Source organism: Diabrotica virgifera, chromosome 6, assembly GCF_917563875.1.
Source record: "Diabrotica virgifera virgifera chromosome 6, PGI_DIABVI_V3a".
NCBI lineage: Eukaryota > Metazoa > Arthropoda > Insecta > Coleoptera > Chrysomelidae > Diabrotica > Diabrotica virgifera.
Genome location: NC_065448.1, coordinates 219,866,817 through 219,885,848, shown reverse-complemented (window position 1 = coordinate 219,885,848; position 19,032 = coordinate 219,866,817). Strand labels below are relative to the sequence as shown.

The 19,032-nt window shown below is 33.5% G+C and overlaps 1 protein-coding gene across 2 annotated transcripts in view; it reads right to left on the bottom strand.

Moving 5' to 3' along the window:
- Positions 1-1,306: 1,306 nt before the first annotated feature.
- LOC126886709 (transcriptional adapter 2B-like) overlaps positions 1,307-19,032 on the bottom strand; it is a 37,750-nt gene continuing 20,024 nt past the window's right edge. For both annotated transcript variants that reach the window (XM_050653709.1, XM_050653710.1), the window contains exons 7-10: positions 13,598-13,638; positions 11,081-11,237; positions 10,960-11,022; positions 1,307-4,781 (exon numbers count right to left, since the gene is read on the bottom strand). In XM_050653709.1, the coding sequence (XP_050509666.1) occupies positions 4,659-4,781; positions 10,960-11,022; positions 11,081-11,237; positions 13,598-13,638 (384 nt within the window). In that variant the 3' untranslated portion in view covers positions 1,307-4,658. The remainder of the gene's footprint in view (positions 4,782-10,959; positions 11,023-11,080; positions 11,238-13,597; positions 13,639-19,032) is intronic.

The following is a 19,032-nucleotide window of genomic DNA, read 5'->3' as shown; positions in this document are numbered from 1 at the left end:
TATCCAGGGTGGCTCAGAAGGCGGGAGCCACCATAGGCCTCTGCAAGGGACGTCATCTTCTAAAGTTTCGATGGTTTTCGGCATTTAATTGATGCAAATGAATTACTGGAGGGTTTTTTGAGGTCCTATACACGAATATGCCACCAGCACTGACTCCCGGAGCACCTGATTTCCAAGGTCAGTGAAAGGGGCTCCTGGAGTTTCGAGGGTCTTTGGTACTACATTAATGCAAACGGATTAGTTATAGGTTTTTGGGGTTGCTGAACACGAATACGTGATCAGCACAGACACAGGAGCACCTGGTGCCTAAGACATCTTCCTGGAGTTTCGGAGGAATCAAATGGATTACTCTTAGGTTTTTGGGATTGCTGAACATGCATACACTATGAGATCTGATCCACGAATCACATTGTGCCTAGGGCACAATGTGATCACGTATTCGTGTTCAGCAACCCCAAAAACCTATAATTAATCCATTTGCATCAATTTAGTACCAAAGACCCTCGAAACTCCAGGAGCCCCTTTCATTGACCTTGGAAACCAGGTGCTCCGGGAGTCGGTTCTGGTGGCATATTCGTGTTTAGCGACTTCAAAAAACCCTCCAGTAATTCATTTGCATCAATTAAATGCCGAAAACCATCGAAACTCTAGAAGATAACGTCCCTTGCAGTGGCCCTGGCCACTACGTCATCCGGAGGGCAATTCTGATGGCATATTCGTGTTTTGCGATCCCAAAAACCTATGAGTAATCTGTTTATATCAATTTAATGCCTGAAACCCTCGAAACTCTAGAAGATGACGTCCGTTGAAGGTCAAGGTCGCCATTGGATAGCCAGGAAAAAATCATAGACTACTAGTACTTTTCCTTGATCCAAACTTCTACATGTTGCCAAATAACCAGTAACTCACGGAATTGGAATACCCCGTAAATCTTATAATTTTCCGAGTTTTGACGTCTATATCTTGAAAATCCTTCATACGATTGAGTTGTGCCCATGAGAACTTTTTATCAGGATGCTTCAAAGAGTATTTTCCCAAAGTATGAACGAAATCCACTGGGACCTATTTTCCATAAGGTTTGTGCGGGGTCCTTTAAGACCGAATTATGGTGATATTATCTTACGACACTGTACATTTTATCTGTACTAGGAGATGCTCCCCTTCGGCACTTCACATCTTGTATACCTACTTGTTGTGGCCAGTGGCGGATCTAGACTTTACCTTGGGAGGGGAAATTTGTCTTAGGGGTGAACTTTCAATATGGCCCCTAGTGTATTACAACCCGTGTGAATAAAAACAATAAAAATAACACGGTCAAAAGTTTATTCCATCAATATTTGGTACAATAAAAACAACTGCATATCCCTATAACAGCCATAAATATCTTATAATGGATGTCTTTTTAGAGGTATAGAAATGTAAGCCTGCAACATTTTTTTAACTGGCTGTCCATTTTAACAGCTGTCAAGTGATTTATGTTTAGTTTGGTTTGGCATTTCCGCATGAAAAGAGTGACAACGCTTCCAAATTAATTGTGCAAATTTATTTTGAAAATCATGGTTCTGTTTGAAGTATGTATCGTCACTACGTCCATTTTACGGTCAACATGATCTCAATCTGAGATCTGAGCAATTATTTCGATTAACCATGGAACGTTATCGCATCATGTTTACTCTAAATAATACTAGGCATCTACGGATCTACAGAGATGTCGTCGTACAGTGCGTACAGAAGAAATTGTTGCTGCTATAGAGCCTGGCATAGAGGAAGATCCGAATCAGTCTATCCGCCGTTATGCACAGTATTTGGATATTTGTCGATCCACTTCATGTAAGATTTTACGGAAAGATCTTGGTTTGCGTTCTTACAAAATCAAACTTATGCAAGAATTGACGCTACACGATCACCAAGCAAGGCGTAGATCCGGTGAATGTGTCTAAAACGAGATTTTCGTTGATCCCTATTTTCATAAGAGAATTTGGTTTAGCGGTGAACCTCACTTTTGGTTGAATGGCTAGGTCAACAAAAAAAACTGCCATATCCGAAGTGAAGATCCTCAAGTGTATGTTAAGACACCATTACATCTTGAAAAACTGACTATTTGGTGTGATTTACGGGCTGGTGGAATCATTGGTACGTATTTCTTCAAAAAGGATGCTGGCCAGAACGTTACAGTTAATGGTGACCGCTATAATAGCGGTCACAACGTAGAGCCATGATTACTGTCATTCTCATTCCTCAATTGAACAACCATGATGTGCAGGAGCTGTGGTTTCAAAAAGACGGCGCAACATGTCGCACATATCGTGCCACAATTGATTTAAAGCAGTGGCGGCCCGTGAGGTAGTGCCATAGAGCCATGGCACTACGTTGCTAACTATGCAGAAACATATTTTTTTATCTTCAAAACTTTTTAATTCCTGTTAATTTTTGTGTGTGTATTTCTTTTGATCTTCATAAATTATATAAAATATGGCAACTATGGGCGTAATACAATCCCTGCCGACAGCGGAGATTATTCGACAGAAGAATCTCCTTCGTGACAAAGTCAGTACTGGCACGACTAAAGAGAGAAAGATTTTACGAGCATTCTATGTAAGTGACAGAGAAAGAGCTATATTGGACTATTAGTATACGTTAAAATGAGAATCTCTGTGCCGGGCACGCGGTTGAGTTTCTTTACGCGCTGGTTTGTCGCTTTTATTATGTATATTTTCTGTTAAAAAGTTTTTGTATTTACAATTAAACTTTTAGTGCATCATGATCGTGGGTGTAGTATAAATAATATTTTGATTATTTTCTAAGTTTAATTTATTAATTGACAATGAAGATTAGTATCTTAAAAAAATTTTTAAGAAATTTAAATTTTTAAGAATATTTTTTTAAATATTTAAAAAAAAAACTACAAATGTTATAAGGTTTTGTGGAGTTTCGAGTTAGCTTTAAGAGGTCACGACGAAAAAAAAATTCAGAAAATAGAGACATATTTAAGGAGCTGGTCAATTTTAGCGCCGGATTAGACAACGACTTAAAGGTTCATATTATTCAAAGTACCAGATCTTTCAAAGGTCTACCTTCTGCGGACATTTAGTTGCTTCTAATTTATTTATGTCGGAGAAGTTTTCTGCTTATAAGCATCAGGTCTCCGAATCATTTCTTAATGAAACATGGAGACAATTTTAATTTTTAAGCAAAACTCGATTTAAAACTGAATTAGAAGTAGGTACTGTATTAGCGAGACGAATTAAGTACTACCTCTGGAGCTGTTTCACTATCGGTTTTATTGTAGAAGGAAGTGTTTAAGTATTTTAGTTACCATTCCTATATCAACATCTGAAGCAGAACGCTGTTTTTCGATGTTAAAACATAGTGCTTAGGTATTCTATCTGCAGAAAAGCATTTTGTAAATTGTATTGATATTTTAATAATAAAGTCATTGAAAACTTTGCAACCAAGAAATAGAAGAATGAACTTCATATATCGTAAACTTTAAAAGTGACATTACAAAAATTTGTGCATGTGTGTGAATAATGAAATAGTATTATTTTTATAAATTGGTAAATAGAGACTAAATCGTAATAACAAACTTCAAGCACTATCAGCAGTAAATGCTGGTGGTTGGTTAAGAGGTTTTTATTATTAATTAATTTACGGAGCTGTTTTGATCAATGTTGGACAATTGCTTGGTACCTCACATCAATAAACATAACATACATAAGATAAAAGTATCCGCGCATAGATTTTTTTAGTTTTTGTTGTAAGTATACCTTTTTTGAACATATCGTGAATCCGTCACTAAAAATTTTGGCGGCTGCCCGAGTTCTGGCACTACCTTCTTAAAGTGGTACGAGCCGCTACTGATTTAAAGAAGGAAACGTTTGGCACCCGCATAGTTTCACGTTTCGAACTCGTGAATTTGCCTCCAAAATCGTGCGATTTAACACCGCTAGACTATTTTTTGTGGGGATATGTGAAGGCTCGCTAGTCTACACCAATAAGCCTGAAACGAGTAACCACTTGGAGGACAACATTCGCCGCATTATTGCCGATATCATCATCATCACTGGCTCGACAGCCCTTTCTGGGTCTTGGCCTGTTCCAAGATTCTTCTCCACTCTGATCTGTTTCGTGCTTTTTTTCTCCAGTTTTTTATTTTTAAGGTTATTATATTCTATTTGTTCTAAATATCTCAGCTTCGGTCTTCCTCTTGTTCTTTTTCCTACTGGCATCTGTTTGCATATTTTGTTTGGTATATTAATGCCGATATACGAGCACAAATATTGGGAAAAGTCATCGAAAATTAGACCTCTAGATTAGACTACGTCAAAGCCAGCCGTGACGGTCATGTGCAAGAAATTATTTTTAAATTATAATGCCAAAAGATTACCTTTCTAATAAAGGCAATTTCATATCAATTTAAAAAAAAATCATCTTTGTTTTAATCCATTTCAATGTTCTATACCTCTAAAAAAACACCCATTTTAACGACCAGGTAGGTATGTATACAGAAGGGAAATCACAATATTCTATCCATCGCCCCAACCGTCGCAACGCGTCGATTGTGAAGCGGCAATCATTGAGTATCTCTATAGAATAATAACCTTTCACGTCTGCAACCAATTCCACAATTCCTCAAAGTCCATAAAGTCGTCGCATTGTCAGAACGACATATTTGGTAACCATCCACTGGTGCTTAGGTACTGAGTTATGGCTTCTTTGACACTTCCTTCTTCTCCCTCTGCCGGTAAGTTTCGGTATTTACCGGGGCTCACTAGATTGTCCTAAAAAATTAAACCACTTTAAACACAATATAAAAGACTAAGTTTTCACTCTAATGGCGTGTAAAACAACATAATGCTATTCCACACCCCACCAGAATGAAAACAATGGGAACCTTCTCTGGTTACACCTCCGAGGCTTCTACAATTTTACATGCCATTAGAGTGAAAACTTAGTATTTTTGCTAGCAGTTGCCGCTAGGGCAACTATGCCATTTCGTTCGTTGCAATCCGGGACTGCACGCTGGGGTTTGTTTTGGTTGGATCAGAGAGAGCAGCATATGTGCCTCCTGATGAGAGACTAATAAGTTTCGAAACCGGTAGGGGTGCTTGCTGCACTCTCTGATTGGACTGGGGTATGGTTCGGCTGTATTTTCGTTTTGCAACGAAATTGAAAATGGTTACTAATTCTTTACAATATAAAAAATTCATCAGTATCAAGTAAAAAACTTATTCAGCCCTGTGATGAATCACTCACGTTAAATATAACCATTGATTAATAAGTACATAGATACCTCACCTTTAGGTAAAACCGAATTCAGTGTTAAACTCCGCCCACTTACACCTCTTTGCCCCTCAAGTCTAAGTACTAACTGGCTGGACGGTGGCGACATTTATTGAAATTTTTGCCAAGATTGAAAAATAAATTTGAGTCGCTTGGCTGGCGTAATAGACAACGATATAAGGGTAGTATTCAGCATTTTAACAAATAATTTTAACGCGATTGTAATCTCTATTTTGGAATTCCGATTTTACTTCAGATAAAACGCTAAAAATTGATTAATAAAAATAGTGAAGAGGTTTCTTAAAAATTATTTAATTATTAATACACTACAAAAAAAAACAACAAAATAGAAAATACATAATAAAATTAGCAGTGATAATTCACATGTAAATTATTTTTTGCAATTTGTAAAAGAATGATATTTTCAGAACTTATGCGAAATAAACTATTTGAAGTTGATATACAGAATTTCTTTCCAGATCTTACCCATTCACCCCAGGTAAAATATTGCAAAACCTCCGAATTTTAAAGAATCCATTAGATTGGCATGAAATTTGGTATACATATATCTTGATAAAATGACAGGGAATTTCCAACATATAAATAGTTGAGGGCCATCTGCCTAGGAACAATAGGTAAAAGCTGATAAACGGACAGGATTAGAAAGTTTAAAACATCACTAATTAGATCATATTTCAAAACAAAGTAAATAAGTGTATTTGAATGTTAATTCTTTTCAAACTAAGATAGTAAAATTAAAATTTTAGGAAAAAAAGATATTTATTATTTCTTGTTCTCAAGAAGTACTTTCATTATTGACAATATCGAAACATTTTATTATTAAAACTCGAGAACAATTAAAAACCACGTTCATGTTTATATGAAAGTACTTTAAAAATGAAGGTATATTACTCTTGAGAAGAATTAATATTTTTTAACAAACTTGGTATACGACTCATAATATTTGACATCTGATTCTTTCATTTTGAGTTTTAGGACGTGCAAGTTTTTATCAATAATGCATTTTTCCCTAAACTGAATAAAAACGTTTCCATATGATTCCAAGGTTTTAAGACATACTGACATTGTTTTCCTGATATTATAAAATACTTGTTAATATCTACTGTATATATAAACTAAAGCTAATAGTGTAGTTTAACATTCAGTTGAGTCCACGATTATTTACCCGTGCGTCATTAATACCTGACGAGATAAAACACATACTTTTGATCTAGCATCATTCTCTTCCACGCATGAAATTAAAGAGAAACCAGCAACCGCCTGTTATTAAGTAAAAACACATGTTTTTTTATGAACGCACTAGACTAACTCTATTGCGCACAATAGAGAAAAAATTTCTAGAGGATTTTGGTTCAGAAAAGATGTTAAAAGATATGACACATTATATTATTTTTGAAGTTCCTCCCACAAACATAAAACTGACAAAATGGTCCACTGAAAGCCGTGTAGACAGTGAATATTATTTCTCTCTTTTTGATTTTCAAAAACTTTAATTTTTTTAAAATATTCTAAACTTGCTTTTAAGTTTTCAGTTGACTTGCTTAAAGTTGACATTGGCTTTCTGTTTGGATTACTATCACTACAATATTTGCTGTTAAGACCATCAAAAATATTATTTATAATTTTCAAAAATTCGGCAGTAAGAGAAGCCGTTTTGGTGTGTAACTGCCCTACAGATATTGCTGTTGATATTGCTGAGGCAATTGAGTTGGAAAAAATTTGTGCTGCTAATTTTACACGCATTTTTTGAAAATTATTAGGGTTTATATGAACGCTTGTCATTTTCACCATGCATTGTGATCTCACACTGGTTCTATCGATGTTGTATGTGTATTCAATATCTTGCCACGATATTTGTGTAGAATCGGCAAAAAACGTCAATTTTTTGTTAAGAAAATTATTTCTTAGATTTTTTAATAAGTGGGGTGTATCGAACACAGTGAAAATCCTCTGATTTCCTATTTCTATTTCAGGCTGATCCTTACATGCGCCTAACAGCTTAAATAAAACTCTATTATTAGATGCTTGATCACACAACACTTTTGATATATACCCAATATTTTGTAATTTTGAAACAACTTCAACTACAATGTTTTTTAAGTTGTCGCTATGTATTGGACCACCTGTAGCAAGCCGCGTAGCCTTATGTAGCAAGCTGCGCATCATGAAAACCAGACCTGTGTTGGCAAGTTTGTTTGTTCTGTTCTTACTAAAGCACCTAAATCTTGAAACCCTTCTATAATGTCATCTAATTTATTTTACTCCAATTGTTTTTTCAAAGAAATTTCATCAAACATTAACACACAAATTTTTTCCCACTCATCCATTGTCTCTACTTTTTTCTTAAACTTGTCAATTAAGGAAATGTTTAAACCAGTTCTTAATTTTATGACACGCAACCAAGTTTGAATTGTTTTTAGTGAAGGTAAGATTAAGTTAAGAGATCTAATTACAAATTTTTAACAACTAGGAGACTTATAATAAATGGCCAGAGCTAAATCCTTTTCATTGTGACTCCATTGTGAACGAGTTTTGTGTGAAAACTGCATATTAACAAAAGTGTGCACGTATATGCTTTTATTTTCTAACAGTACCTCTATCATGAATTTGGTTGCCGATTTTCTGTTTTTTGTTGTTCTTCTACAACGCTGACTGTTCTTCTGACTTCTTAATCAATTTTTGTCTAACAGTATAACAAAAAAATACATGATATTCAGAAAAGCAAATCTGACTATTTTTGTTTTTCGAGATTTTTGGTATCTCTAACAATTTTTAAGTTATTTTGAAAAAAAGCATAATTTTCAAAATTTAAATTTTTAAAAATTTTACTTTACAGATCATATAAACACAACATAAGTAAAATAATTTTTGGAGCGGTGACGATTAATTTCATTTAAGTTGCTAATTAGGGGGTAGTCTTCCCGATTTTTTTTTGCAAAAACACAAGGGACCAACTTTATTTTGAGCGTAACTTGCTGAAATTTAATGTTAGAAACTTTTTGTAAAAACAAAAATAAAGCTATAATGGGTTTAACACTTTAAAAAAGTTATAATGGGTTTTCCCCAAAAAGTGCTTAATTTTTTGGATATTTCTCGTCGAAATATTCTATTTGAAATTTGGTGAATATGAATCTATTTTTCATTGGCTATAACTCTAGTTCTACGAGATCCAGAGACCTAACGCGTACAACATTTTTTTTACTTTTTTATAGGCTATATTTTTGCAAGAACGTTTTTTTCGACAAAATACTTATAGGTCTGGATCCCGCGTATGAAAAAAAAGTTGATTAATAGCAAGCTGAAAATTTGTTAATAGCTTAAGGGTGTCTAGTCGGACAAACTTTGATATATGGGAACACTGGAACAGGGGCAGTTTTAATTGTGGAACAGCTTAAAAATTTGGAACGGTCAGACCACGAAAATGGCACATTTATTTTGTCCGACAGAACAGACTTAAACTCTCCGAACAGAGATTAAACCCTCATGCAAAAATCAGACTGCTATTTATCACCTGTCATAATTCTCTAATAGAACTAATAGAATAATAAAGCTCTATAGAACAAAAGTTACTTAAAATTAGTCAGTTTACCCATTTCCGGACTTATTTTGGACATATATCCTTTCACCCAAAAGAGGGGGTGACAGTCACCCCCAGGGAAAAAGCACACATCGGCACAATATCACTTTTTCTCTTTGGCATGTAAGCTATACGTATGCCAAATTTCATGTCAATCCAAGCGGTTCTTTCAAATTTAGACCAAAAACCGTGAAAGAATGGACTATACGTCTTTCAGGGGAAATTTAAAGAAAGATATATTATTATTTGTTCCATCGTTTCTTTCAAAACATCCCGCGTAAACACACTTATGCGTTACAGAGGCCATTTTATCTAAAATGTGAGTCCTATTTTTTAATTTTGCTATAACTTGTCACAACACTTGTCACAGATAATACACCTATAGGGTAAGTTCGGCCCTGACACTACTCCTACCTCCTCGCAAGTCAGAGAGGGAATGAGAAATCTCGATACGGTTTTCGAGTAGCGCCATCTAGTTGTTGATACGTCTTTCGGTTACCAAGAGGTGAGCTATCTAGAGGAATATTTATAATCAATGATATAACGTAAAGATATCCTGTAGTTTAGTTATAATCGTCGAATAGGTGTGATGTATCATATTTAACTGAACTACTGGCGTTATTTCTTGACAGTTCTTAAGTTATCTGATGTATTAACTGTCACTATATAACGCGACGTTAAACGTGAAGTTATGAGATAACTTTGTAGTTATATAAGGATTTGTAAGGTTAGATTTATCTTTTGACTTCTTTTTAGATAGAAATCAAGTGAATATCCAACGAAGAACTCTGCTTCAGGTTGTCCCAGGATCTTGTGCGGCATTTTATTAATTAAATAAATCAAAACTATCAATTATAAAGCAGCACAAAATTAAAAATATGAATTAATTATTAAAAAAACATAAACGTACATTAATAATTAAAAACACGTAGGTAATAATAAAATTAAAACAATAACTAAAAATGAAAAATTAAGCTAATAATTTGAAAATAGAAGGGTAATACAATTTTAAAAATTATACAAAAATCAAATCGATAGATACAAGTTGAAATTTATAAACATCGAGGGATTTTAAGTAATGTTCTTTCTATCTAGTTATGATACACCACCGAACCCGAACAGCTGTTCGGTCATCGGTGGTCGGTGGGTAGTAGGTATACCTTCTCATGATTCTCTTTCTCGCTCCAACTTGTAATGATTCTACATAATGTTCTCTTTGTTAGGTAACTCAATATTTTCTTCCTTTATAATGTTCGAAAAATAACTCATCTCATAACGGTGAATGATACATCACACGGAATTGACGTTAAAAGTTATCGAGATAGTTATCTGTCAGAGTTATCTCAACTTTAATGCAAATGTTAAAAAATAACTTCGGTGATTCATCACAGGGCTGATTGTCCCTAAACATTTTGTTCAGACTACAAGATTTTATTCGGCTTGTTACACAGATATAGTATATCAATATATACATCATAAATGATAGTTCAAAACTATATTTAATATACAGGGTGTCCCCGAAAATAGTGCGTTCCTTTAAGGTATGGATATAATACACAATTTAGAACAAAAAAGTTCTATAACATTTTTTTCTTAAGTTAACCGTTTCCATGAAAAAAATTGCATTGTTCTCCATATAAGTGAATTTTTATTTTCATAAATTTGAATGACATGGCAACGTAGCCTAGAAGAATTTGCTGTGACTGTGGAAATTTAACCTAATAACCCCTTGCTTATATACTATTTGAGGTGTGATTTTTGGGGTTGTTGACATCGTAGGTACCTACCTGCAAAATAATGGATATGGGTTTGGTTGATATTTACATTATTTTACACCAGATGCAACTGACTTACAAACCTACTTTTTTAATCTTTAGATTTTTGAGTTGAACGTTGTTGCCAGACTTCAATTTGCATATCAAAATGTATTTTTGTTTTTTTGGTCAAACGGATAAATTTAGAAAAAAATGTTATAAGACTTTTTTGCTCTACATTGTGCTTTCTATCTATACCGCACTATTACGGAACGCACTATTTTCGCGGACACCCTGTATACATATGATTAATATTCTATTTACCTGAATAATCATCAATTTCAAAGTTGTGTAGTGACCAGGGCGAATATTCAAGTTGGCACAAAGCTGCAAAAAAATTTAATAGTATCGATTCTTCTCATAATGTAACCAGTGATCGACTTACATTTATTTCATTCTCGGACAAAAGGTTTCCCATGGGGTGGTATCGCAATGTGGATGCATCTACGGGAGACAGATCTACGTTGGAACTGGAAGAACACCCATTCGTTTCTGTTTCTCCGGATATGATATCCATCGGAATATCTTGCTCGTCGCTATTTCTAAAGAAACATCATATTTAAATGAAAAAGTACTAAAAAGTCCTACAGGCATTACCGATTAAAACTACGCAAAATATGTATAAAGTTCAAACCAAACGCTTATTTCAGTGCGTCATTAATTTTGACGTCATATAGGGTTTTAAGAGTATCGCGAATCATTTCATGACCTTTTAGTTGTTAACTCTGACAGTTGAAAGAAACTTTATTTTTATATTTATCATCATCATCATTCTCTTTGCCTTATCCCTATGCGGGGTCGGCTTCCCTAATTGCATTTCTCCACACAATTCTATCTTGGGTCATATCAATGTTAATCCCCTTTACCAACATGTCCTGCCTTATCGTCTCCCCCCAGGTCTTCTTTGGTCTTCCTCTCCTACTCCTTCCAGGAATCTGCACTTCAGCTATTCTTGGTATTGGGTGACTAACGTCTCGACGTTGAACATGACCAAACCATCTTAACCTATACTCTCTCATTTTGGCGTCAATTGGTGCCACACCTAGACTTCCCCTAATATACTCATTTCTAATTTTATTCTTCTTTGTCACTCCACTCATCCATCTAAGCATTCTCATTTCCGCCACATGCATTCGTTGCTCCTCTTTCTTTTTCACTGCCCAACATTCAGTTCCGTACATCATAGCCGGTCTTATGGCTGTTTTATAGAATTTTCCCTTCAGCTTCATTGGAATTTTTCTGTCACACAACACACCACTCGCTTCTTTCCACTTCATCCATCCAGCCCTAATTCTACTGCATGCATCTCCATCTATTTCTCCATTACTCTGTAATACCGATCCTAGGTACTTAAAACTATTGCTTTTCACAATCATTTCACCACCCAAAGATACCATTTTATTTGTAGTAACTCCATCTTTAAATGAACATTCCAAATACTCTGTTTTTGTCCTACTAAGTTTTAAACCTTTTTCCTCCAGAGCTTGTATCCACTGTTCCAGTTTTTGTTCTAAGTCTCTTTCACTATTTCCTATTAACACTACATCATCAGCATACATTAGACACCATGGAATGCTACCCTGTAGTTTCGCTGTTATCTGGTCCAAAACTAATGAGAATAAATAGCACCGAGCCTTGGTGAATCCTACTTTCACCTGAAATTTATCAGTCTCTCCCACACCTGTCCTAACACTAGTCGTTACTCCCTCATACATATCTCTCACAATCTTTACATATTCGCCAGGGACTCCTTTCTTATTGAGTGCCCACCACAGAATCTCTCTAGGAACTCTATCATATGCTTTCTCAAGATCAATGAATACCATATGAGCGTTGGTCTCTTTATTCCTGTATTTTTCCATCAGTTGTCTTACAATGAAAATTGCATCTGTTGTTGATCTGCCCTGCATAAAGCCAAATTGATTATCGGATATTTCGGTTTCTTCACGTATCCGTCTATCAATTACTCTCTCCCATATTTTCATGGTGTGGCTAAGTAGTTTTATAGCCCTGTAGTTTGTACATTGTTGTATGTCTCCCTTGTTTTTGTAGACAGTTACTAATATACTGCTTCTCCATTCGTCTGGCATTTGTCCAACTTCCATAATTCTATTAAATAAACCTACTAGCCAACTTATTCCTGTCTCTCGCAATGCTCTCCATACTTCCCCAGGAATATCATCTGGTCCGACTGCTTTTTCTTTATTTATTTTTTGAAGCGCTTGAGCCACTTCCTCGTTTGTTATTCTGGTAACCATTGCTGTTACTGTCTCCGTTAACTCCACAGGCTGTCTGTCAAATTCTTCATTTAATAAACTGTCAAAATACTTTCTCCATCTCTTCTTGACATCCTCTTAGTGAATAAGTATTTTATTATTTTCATCTCGGGTACATCTAATCTGATTAAAATCTCTTGCTTTCTTTGCTCTCTGTTTGTCTATTTTAGCCAAATTTTTTATTTATATGAAATTTTATTTTATATAAATTATTTTTATATTTATATAGGTATAAATAAATATTTATATGAATATTTGCCAGAATATTAATATTTAAAATATTTTAATGGAAAAATAAATAAATATAAAATAAAATTTTCACTATCCAATCTCAGAAAATACTAACCTCGAATGCCAATTGTTATTTGAGCCGTTCACCTAGTGAAAGTACTGTCACGATCGAGTACTTTTGCTTCAAATTATCTTTAATCTATCTATCGTCATTGATTGGTTATCTATTTAGCGTATTCTAAACGCCAATGAATACATAATTTTCTGAATTCTATGTATAATAATCACGGACGTACCTTTTTTCTGCCACTTTCAACTCAATTCCTTAGAGAGAATACTATGACGCACTGAAAGAATGGTTCGGTTTGAACTGTATATTCAAAACGATGTCTTACCCATTTTGATGAAATTCCAGTTGCACCATGCTGCTGGTACCCTGTGCAAGATATCAATAATTATACAATAGAATAAAATGTTTATAGGCGTATATATGTACATATTAGACTAGGGCGGATCTGTTTTGGGGTGGCATTCTGATTTCTGCAGAAAAATTGTGTGATAACTTCAATAATAATAATTGATTTTCCCGCAATTGTTGTGAAACAACACTCTGTATACTGAAATTTTCAAAATCCGTTTGCACATTTGAGAAGAGCACAAAAACTAAGTTTAATGGTTCGCTTCAATTTTTTCGATCAAATTATATCGAAATTTTTTGTTAGCAAAGAGTTTTCAGAGTTTTCAAAAAGGTCATAATTCCAAAATTAAAGTCATTAAATTGTCTCCGCAAAAAATGAAAGCAAGCCATTAAACTTAGTTTTTATGTCTATTCAAATGTGCAAACGGATACTGAAAATTTCAATATACAGGCTGCAATAAAATTAAGACAGTGTCAAGGTCACAATTACTTTATATCAGTGGCGAAGCGTCCATGTAACCACTGTTACCATTGGTAACAGTTAGAAATCTTGCAAATAAATATTTTATGACTACTACGAAATAATTCCATTTATAAAATTGGAAAGAAATCCTTTGTAAAAGGTATAAATTTTTTTTTTTATTAAAAATCCCTTAAAAGGGCTACATCACAACAAAATGTTTTCGATTTTTATAAAAAATCATCATCAGTGTTCGATAAACTGGATGCTAGCTGAGCCACAAAAGAAAAATATCTGGGTAAAAACCCAGTTGCCATTAAGTCATTGAAATGTGATCAACTCAATTTGGATCCCACGTGTTGGGGGGATTTGTATACTTTACCTTAGGGCATTATCCTGTTTGCCATGTGACCATCACAGGCCTTTTTATTGAAGTATGCACTTTTAAGGCATCTATATTTTATGTAAAGGGTTTTTACCCAGATATTTTTCTTTTGTGGCTCAGCTAGCATCCAGTTTATCGAACACTGATGATGATTTTTTTATAAAAATCGAAAACGTTTTGTTGTGATGTAGCCCTTTTAAGGGATTTTTAATAAAAAAAAATTTTATACCTTTTACAAAGGATTTCTTTCCAATTTTGTTATTGATGGTATACAGCCAACTACAGGAAAACTTTTTCTTTTCCTTGTGGATTTTTTAATTCCATTTATATTTTTTACCAACAGAAATACTTGTTAATAGTACCTAATTCAGTAAATGGCCAACTAGACGCACGAAAATATTGGCGAGATATGTGAATCCATGGCACTTTATTATATGCTGTTACCAATACTGGCACTGGTAACGGTACCGCAGGAGAAACCTCGCATGAACCTCGCTATCGCTCGGGACTAGCTCTGAAAGTTTTGAAGGAGCGACGGGTCCAGAGACGGCGCGCGGGCACGCTGTGCATATCAGTATTGTCATCAATTTGAAGATTGGTAACGTTGGTTTACTACCTATTACAGATTACAGTGTGCGTGCATTTAAACATGGAAGAGTGTTGCTACGTATTGCGTAATTGATCAACTACTTGAAAAGTCATTCTACTTGTATATTTTTTATATATTATTTTAAAGAAAAAAATGATATTATTGAAAATGGAAGAATTAAAATATAAACAATAGTTTTCAAAAACTGTTCTTTCTCCTACTTGTTCATTTTTTTATGTTAATTTTATGGTAGAATAATATGTTTAGTTTGTTTATTATTTATTGTTATGTACTTACCTGTTACATATACATAATTACATACATATAATTTGGGAATAGTGATTTGTTTAATTTCTGTGCTCCGTGCGTAAAGAGAGTTTAGTCCTAAAACACCGTTTTGAGATAAACGCGTTTAAAGTTTGCAACGTCCCGTGGCGCACTTAACATCTCATTAGTGTACAGTGTGTTAAGTCCCAATAGGTATTGTGGGAATTAACACACTGAGTCTTTCTGTTTCTTAAATAATCATGCGTCTAAGTTCAGGACTTAACACGCTTTACACATATTGTTTTTCATTAATATTTCAGTTTAGAACTTGACAAATTGTACACACATGTAGATATCAAATTCTAACATACAGATAGTGCATTTTCTAATTTCGACCATTTTTGGACTTAACTCTCTTTACGCACAGAGCACAGATTTTATCCCACAGGATTGAAAACAAAAACTTATATTTGGGAGGTACAAAATATTTTTTTAAATAAGATTTTTTTACATCTGGTTTTGGTAACACTTTAGAAAAAGTCACGCATCACCACTGCTTTATATTTTTGAAGTTATACTTCTTTAGGCGCGATTGAGATTGAGGGTGAATTTATATTGATCTGCGCGCATGCGCACACCGAAAGTATGGTATTAGTCGTTATACGGGCTCTGATTGGGTGTTGAAATGATCTGTCAATAATAAATAATTGTTCAATATGAAGGTAAACAAATGTATAATATATTAGTTTTATTGTTGTGAGGACAGAAACAAAAAAGTTTATAATTGTAGTGACATTTAAATAGTTTTTAATAGCAACAGGTAAGTAATAATTGTAAATGTATCATAGGTACAGTTACGGTCACTGAATAGTTTACACTTTAATTTTTACATTGTAATACTGCAAAAATAGCAGTGTCGTACGGATTTGATACATGTCAAAGTCAAAAAATTTGAAAAAGTCAATGCTTGTCAAAATTTCAGAAGTGTTGAAAAATAAAATAAAACGATATCAAACTCCTCCAAAATGATTCGAATGCATTTGAGTGATGCGCAAAAAGAAAGAGCAATTACCAAACTCTAAGAAGGTTGGTCACATGGTCACTAAGGCAAGTTGCTGCAGGTTTAAACGTGAGCCATATTTGCATATGGAAAATCAAACAAAGATGTGTTTATCAATATTTAATATAAAACAGATTTAAAATAAAAGGGTATTTTAAAACCAGACTTCCTTATTTTCGTTATTAAGACCATAATCAAGTTTATTCAAAAAAACTTCTTTCTATACTTTTCATTTTGTTAAATTTTGTAAAATATATTATTTATATTATTTTGATTTTTTAATTTTAATCAACCTATTCTAGGTACACCACTGGTAACGTCACTTTGACGTAAAAGGTGCGTTTACACAGGGTAAAAATTTTAAAAATCGGCTCCTAGATACGTAATCCTGTAAACTATTTAATGACCGCAACTGTACCTACCTATCTGAACCTACCAAAATACATAGTATCTAATACTTTTATTTACATAATTTGATTACCATCAAAATTTCTATCAATGTTTACCTAATATATTGTTTTCTTACTCTATGTTTTGTTGTATTTTTTCAATTCTAAATCATTTCAATTCAAAATTAAAATAATTTAATTTAATTCAAAAATGTCAAAAGCTTAATCCGTTTAGTTAGTCGATCTTCGCACATAATGACACATTGCCTCCGTGGCGAAGCGTTTAAGGCGAATGAACCCCAATATACCAACCGCGCTGATAGCTGGTTCGAATCCCAATAAAAACTTTTATTTTTTTATTTTTTTTATACATTTTATGATCGTAAGTATATTTATTGTAAAATTTTATTTTCAGAAAATACGTATTTAGTTAAAAAATTTTCCGACAATTAATGTTCAGAAATCATTTGTGGCATTTTTAATGTGTTTGTGTGTGTTTTATTCTTTTATTATTTTAATTTTTGGTACTGTTTTAATAAAAATGTTTGAGAAGTAGTAAGTATAAATTAGTTTAATATTTAAATAAAATATAAATAAAAAGTATATTAATTTCGTTTCAATCATATAATAGAAGTATAACTTCTTACGTGCGTACAAAGTACACACACATTCTTTTTTTTTTGTTAGTAAGTGGGTCGTTCTAATGTAATAAAAAAGTATTGATTATTTTTAAAATGAGTATTTATTCATTAACTTTAATAATTAATTATTAAAAGTTAATAATACCTGCTTTTTAATATGAATGAAGTTCTTAAAAATTTCAATTTACTCAATTTCAAAATTAAAGTCATTAAATTTTCGGCGCAAAAAATTGAAGCGAGCTATTAGACTTAGTCTTATGTGCTCTTTTCAAATATTCAAACGGATTTTGAAAATTTCAATATACAATAATTTATATTTTTTGTTAATCCGGACCTGGATTTTTCTTGTAGTTGGCGGTTAGTAGTTTGGTGGTTTGGGTTCTAAATATGTGTACTAAATATCAAAAAAATATACAAGGTGGTTCTAAAGTTATGGATTCAGAAATAAATGGGCAAAATCGATAAAACACCCTGTAATTCGGTTATAAAAATCGGTGGAACAATAAATGTAGTTATCTAGAACCGCCTCAGTGATCTCTATTCACCATTCAAGTATTTCCCTTTCCCAATGAAACACCCTGTATAATATAAACATTATAGTAATAAACTGCGCGTCATAGAAAACGGGCACCCTAAAAAATGGGCAATTTTTGATGTCGCGTATCTCCTAAACCTGTTGTCCGATTTAAGTGATTTTTTGAATATGTTATAGCCCTATTCTTTGTCAATATCACTGTATTAATATTTTTGCAAAACAGGTAAATTTTGATTATATACCGGGTGTACGAATCAAACTGTGTTTTTTTCTCAAAGTTCGCAACACCCTGTGGCATATTCTAGCATTTATAAAATACTGAAATTAAAACCCAACTATAGCCTCAGGTTTTCTCCATTCAAAAACATTCTGTTTTTTGATTCATTCATTTATGATGGATAATACAAAAGTTATGTACTTTAACAACTAGGCATGCTCTTTATCAGTACAGGGTGTTTCTAAAGAAGTACGACAAACTTTAAGGGGTAATTCTGCATGAAAACATAATGACCGGTTGCTTTATAAACATATGTCCGCAAATGCTTCGTTTCCGACATACAGGATGTTGAATTTTTTCTTAAAAACTGACGATTTATTTATTGCCCTAAAACCGGTTGAGATATGCAAATGAAATTTGGTGGGTTTTAAGACGTAATTTTTGAACATTTTTTGATATACAATTAAGAATTTTTTATTCACCATTGGCGTACATACGAATAATATGATCGGTCATATTACCCGTATGCGCTCCAATAGTGAATATAAAATTCTTAGTTGAATGTCAAAAAATGCGCAATAACCATCTCTTAAAACCTACCAAATTCCATTTGCATATCACAACCGGTTTTAAAGCAATAAATAAATCATCAGTTTGTAAGAAAAAATTTAACATCCCGTATCTCGGAAACGAAGCTTTTGCGGATATATGATTATAAAGCAAACTGTCATTATTTTTAATGCAGAAATACCCCTTAAAGTTTGTCGAACTTATTTAGTCCCTAAAACACTTTAGACTTATAACACCCTGTACTGATGAAGAACATGGCTAGTTGTTAAAGTACATAACTTTTGTATTATCCAACATAA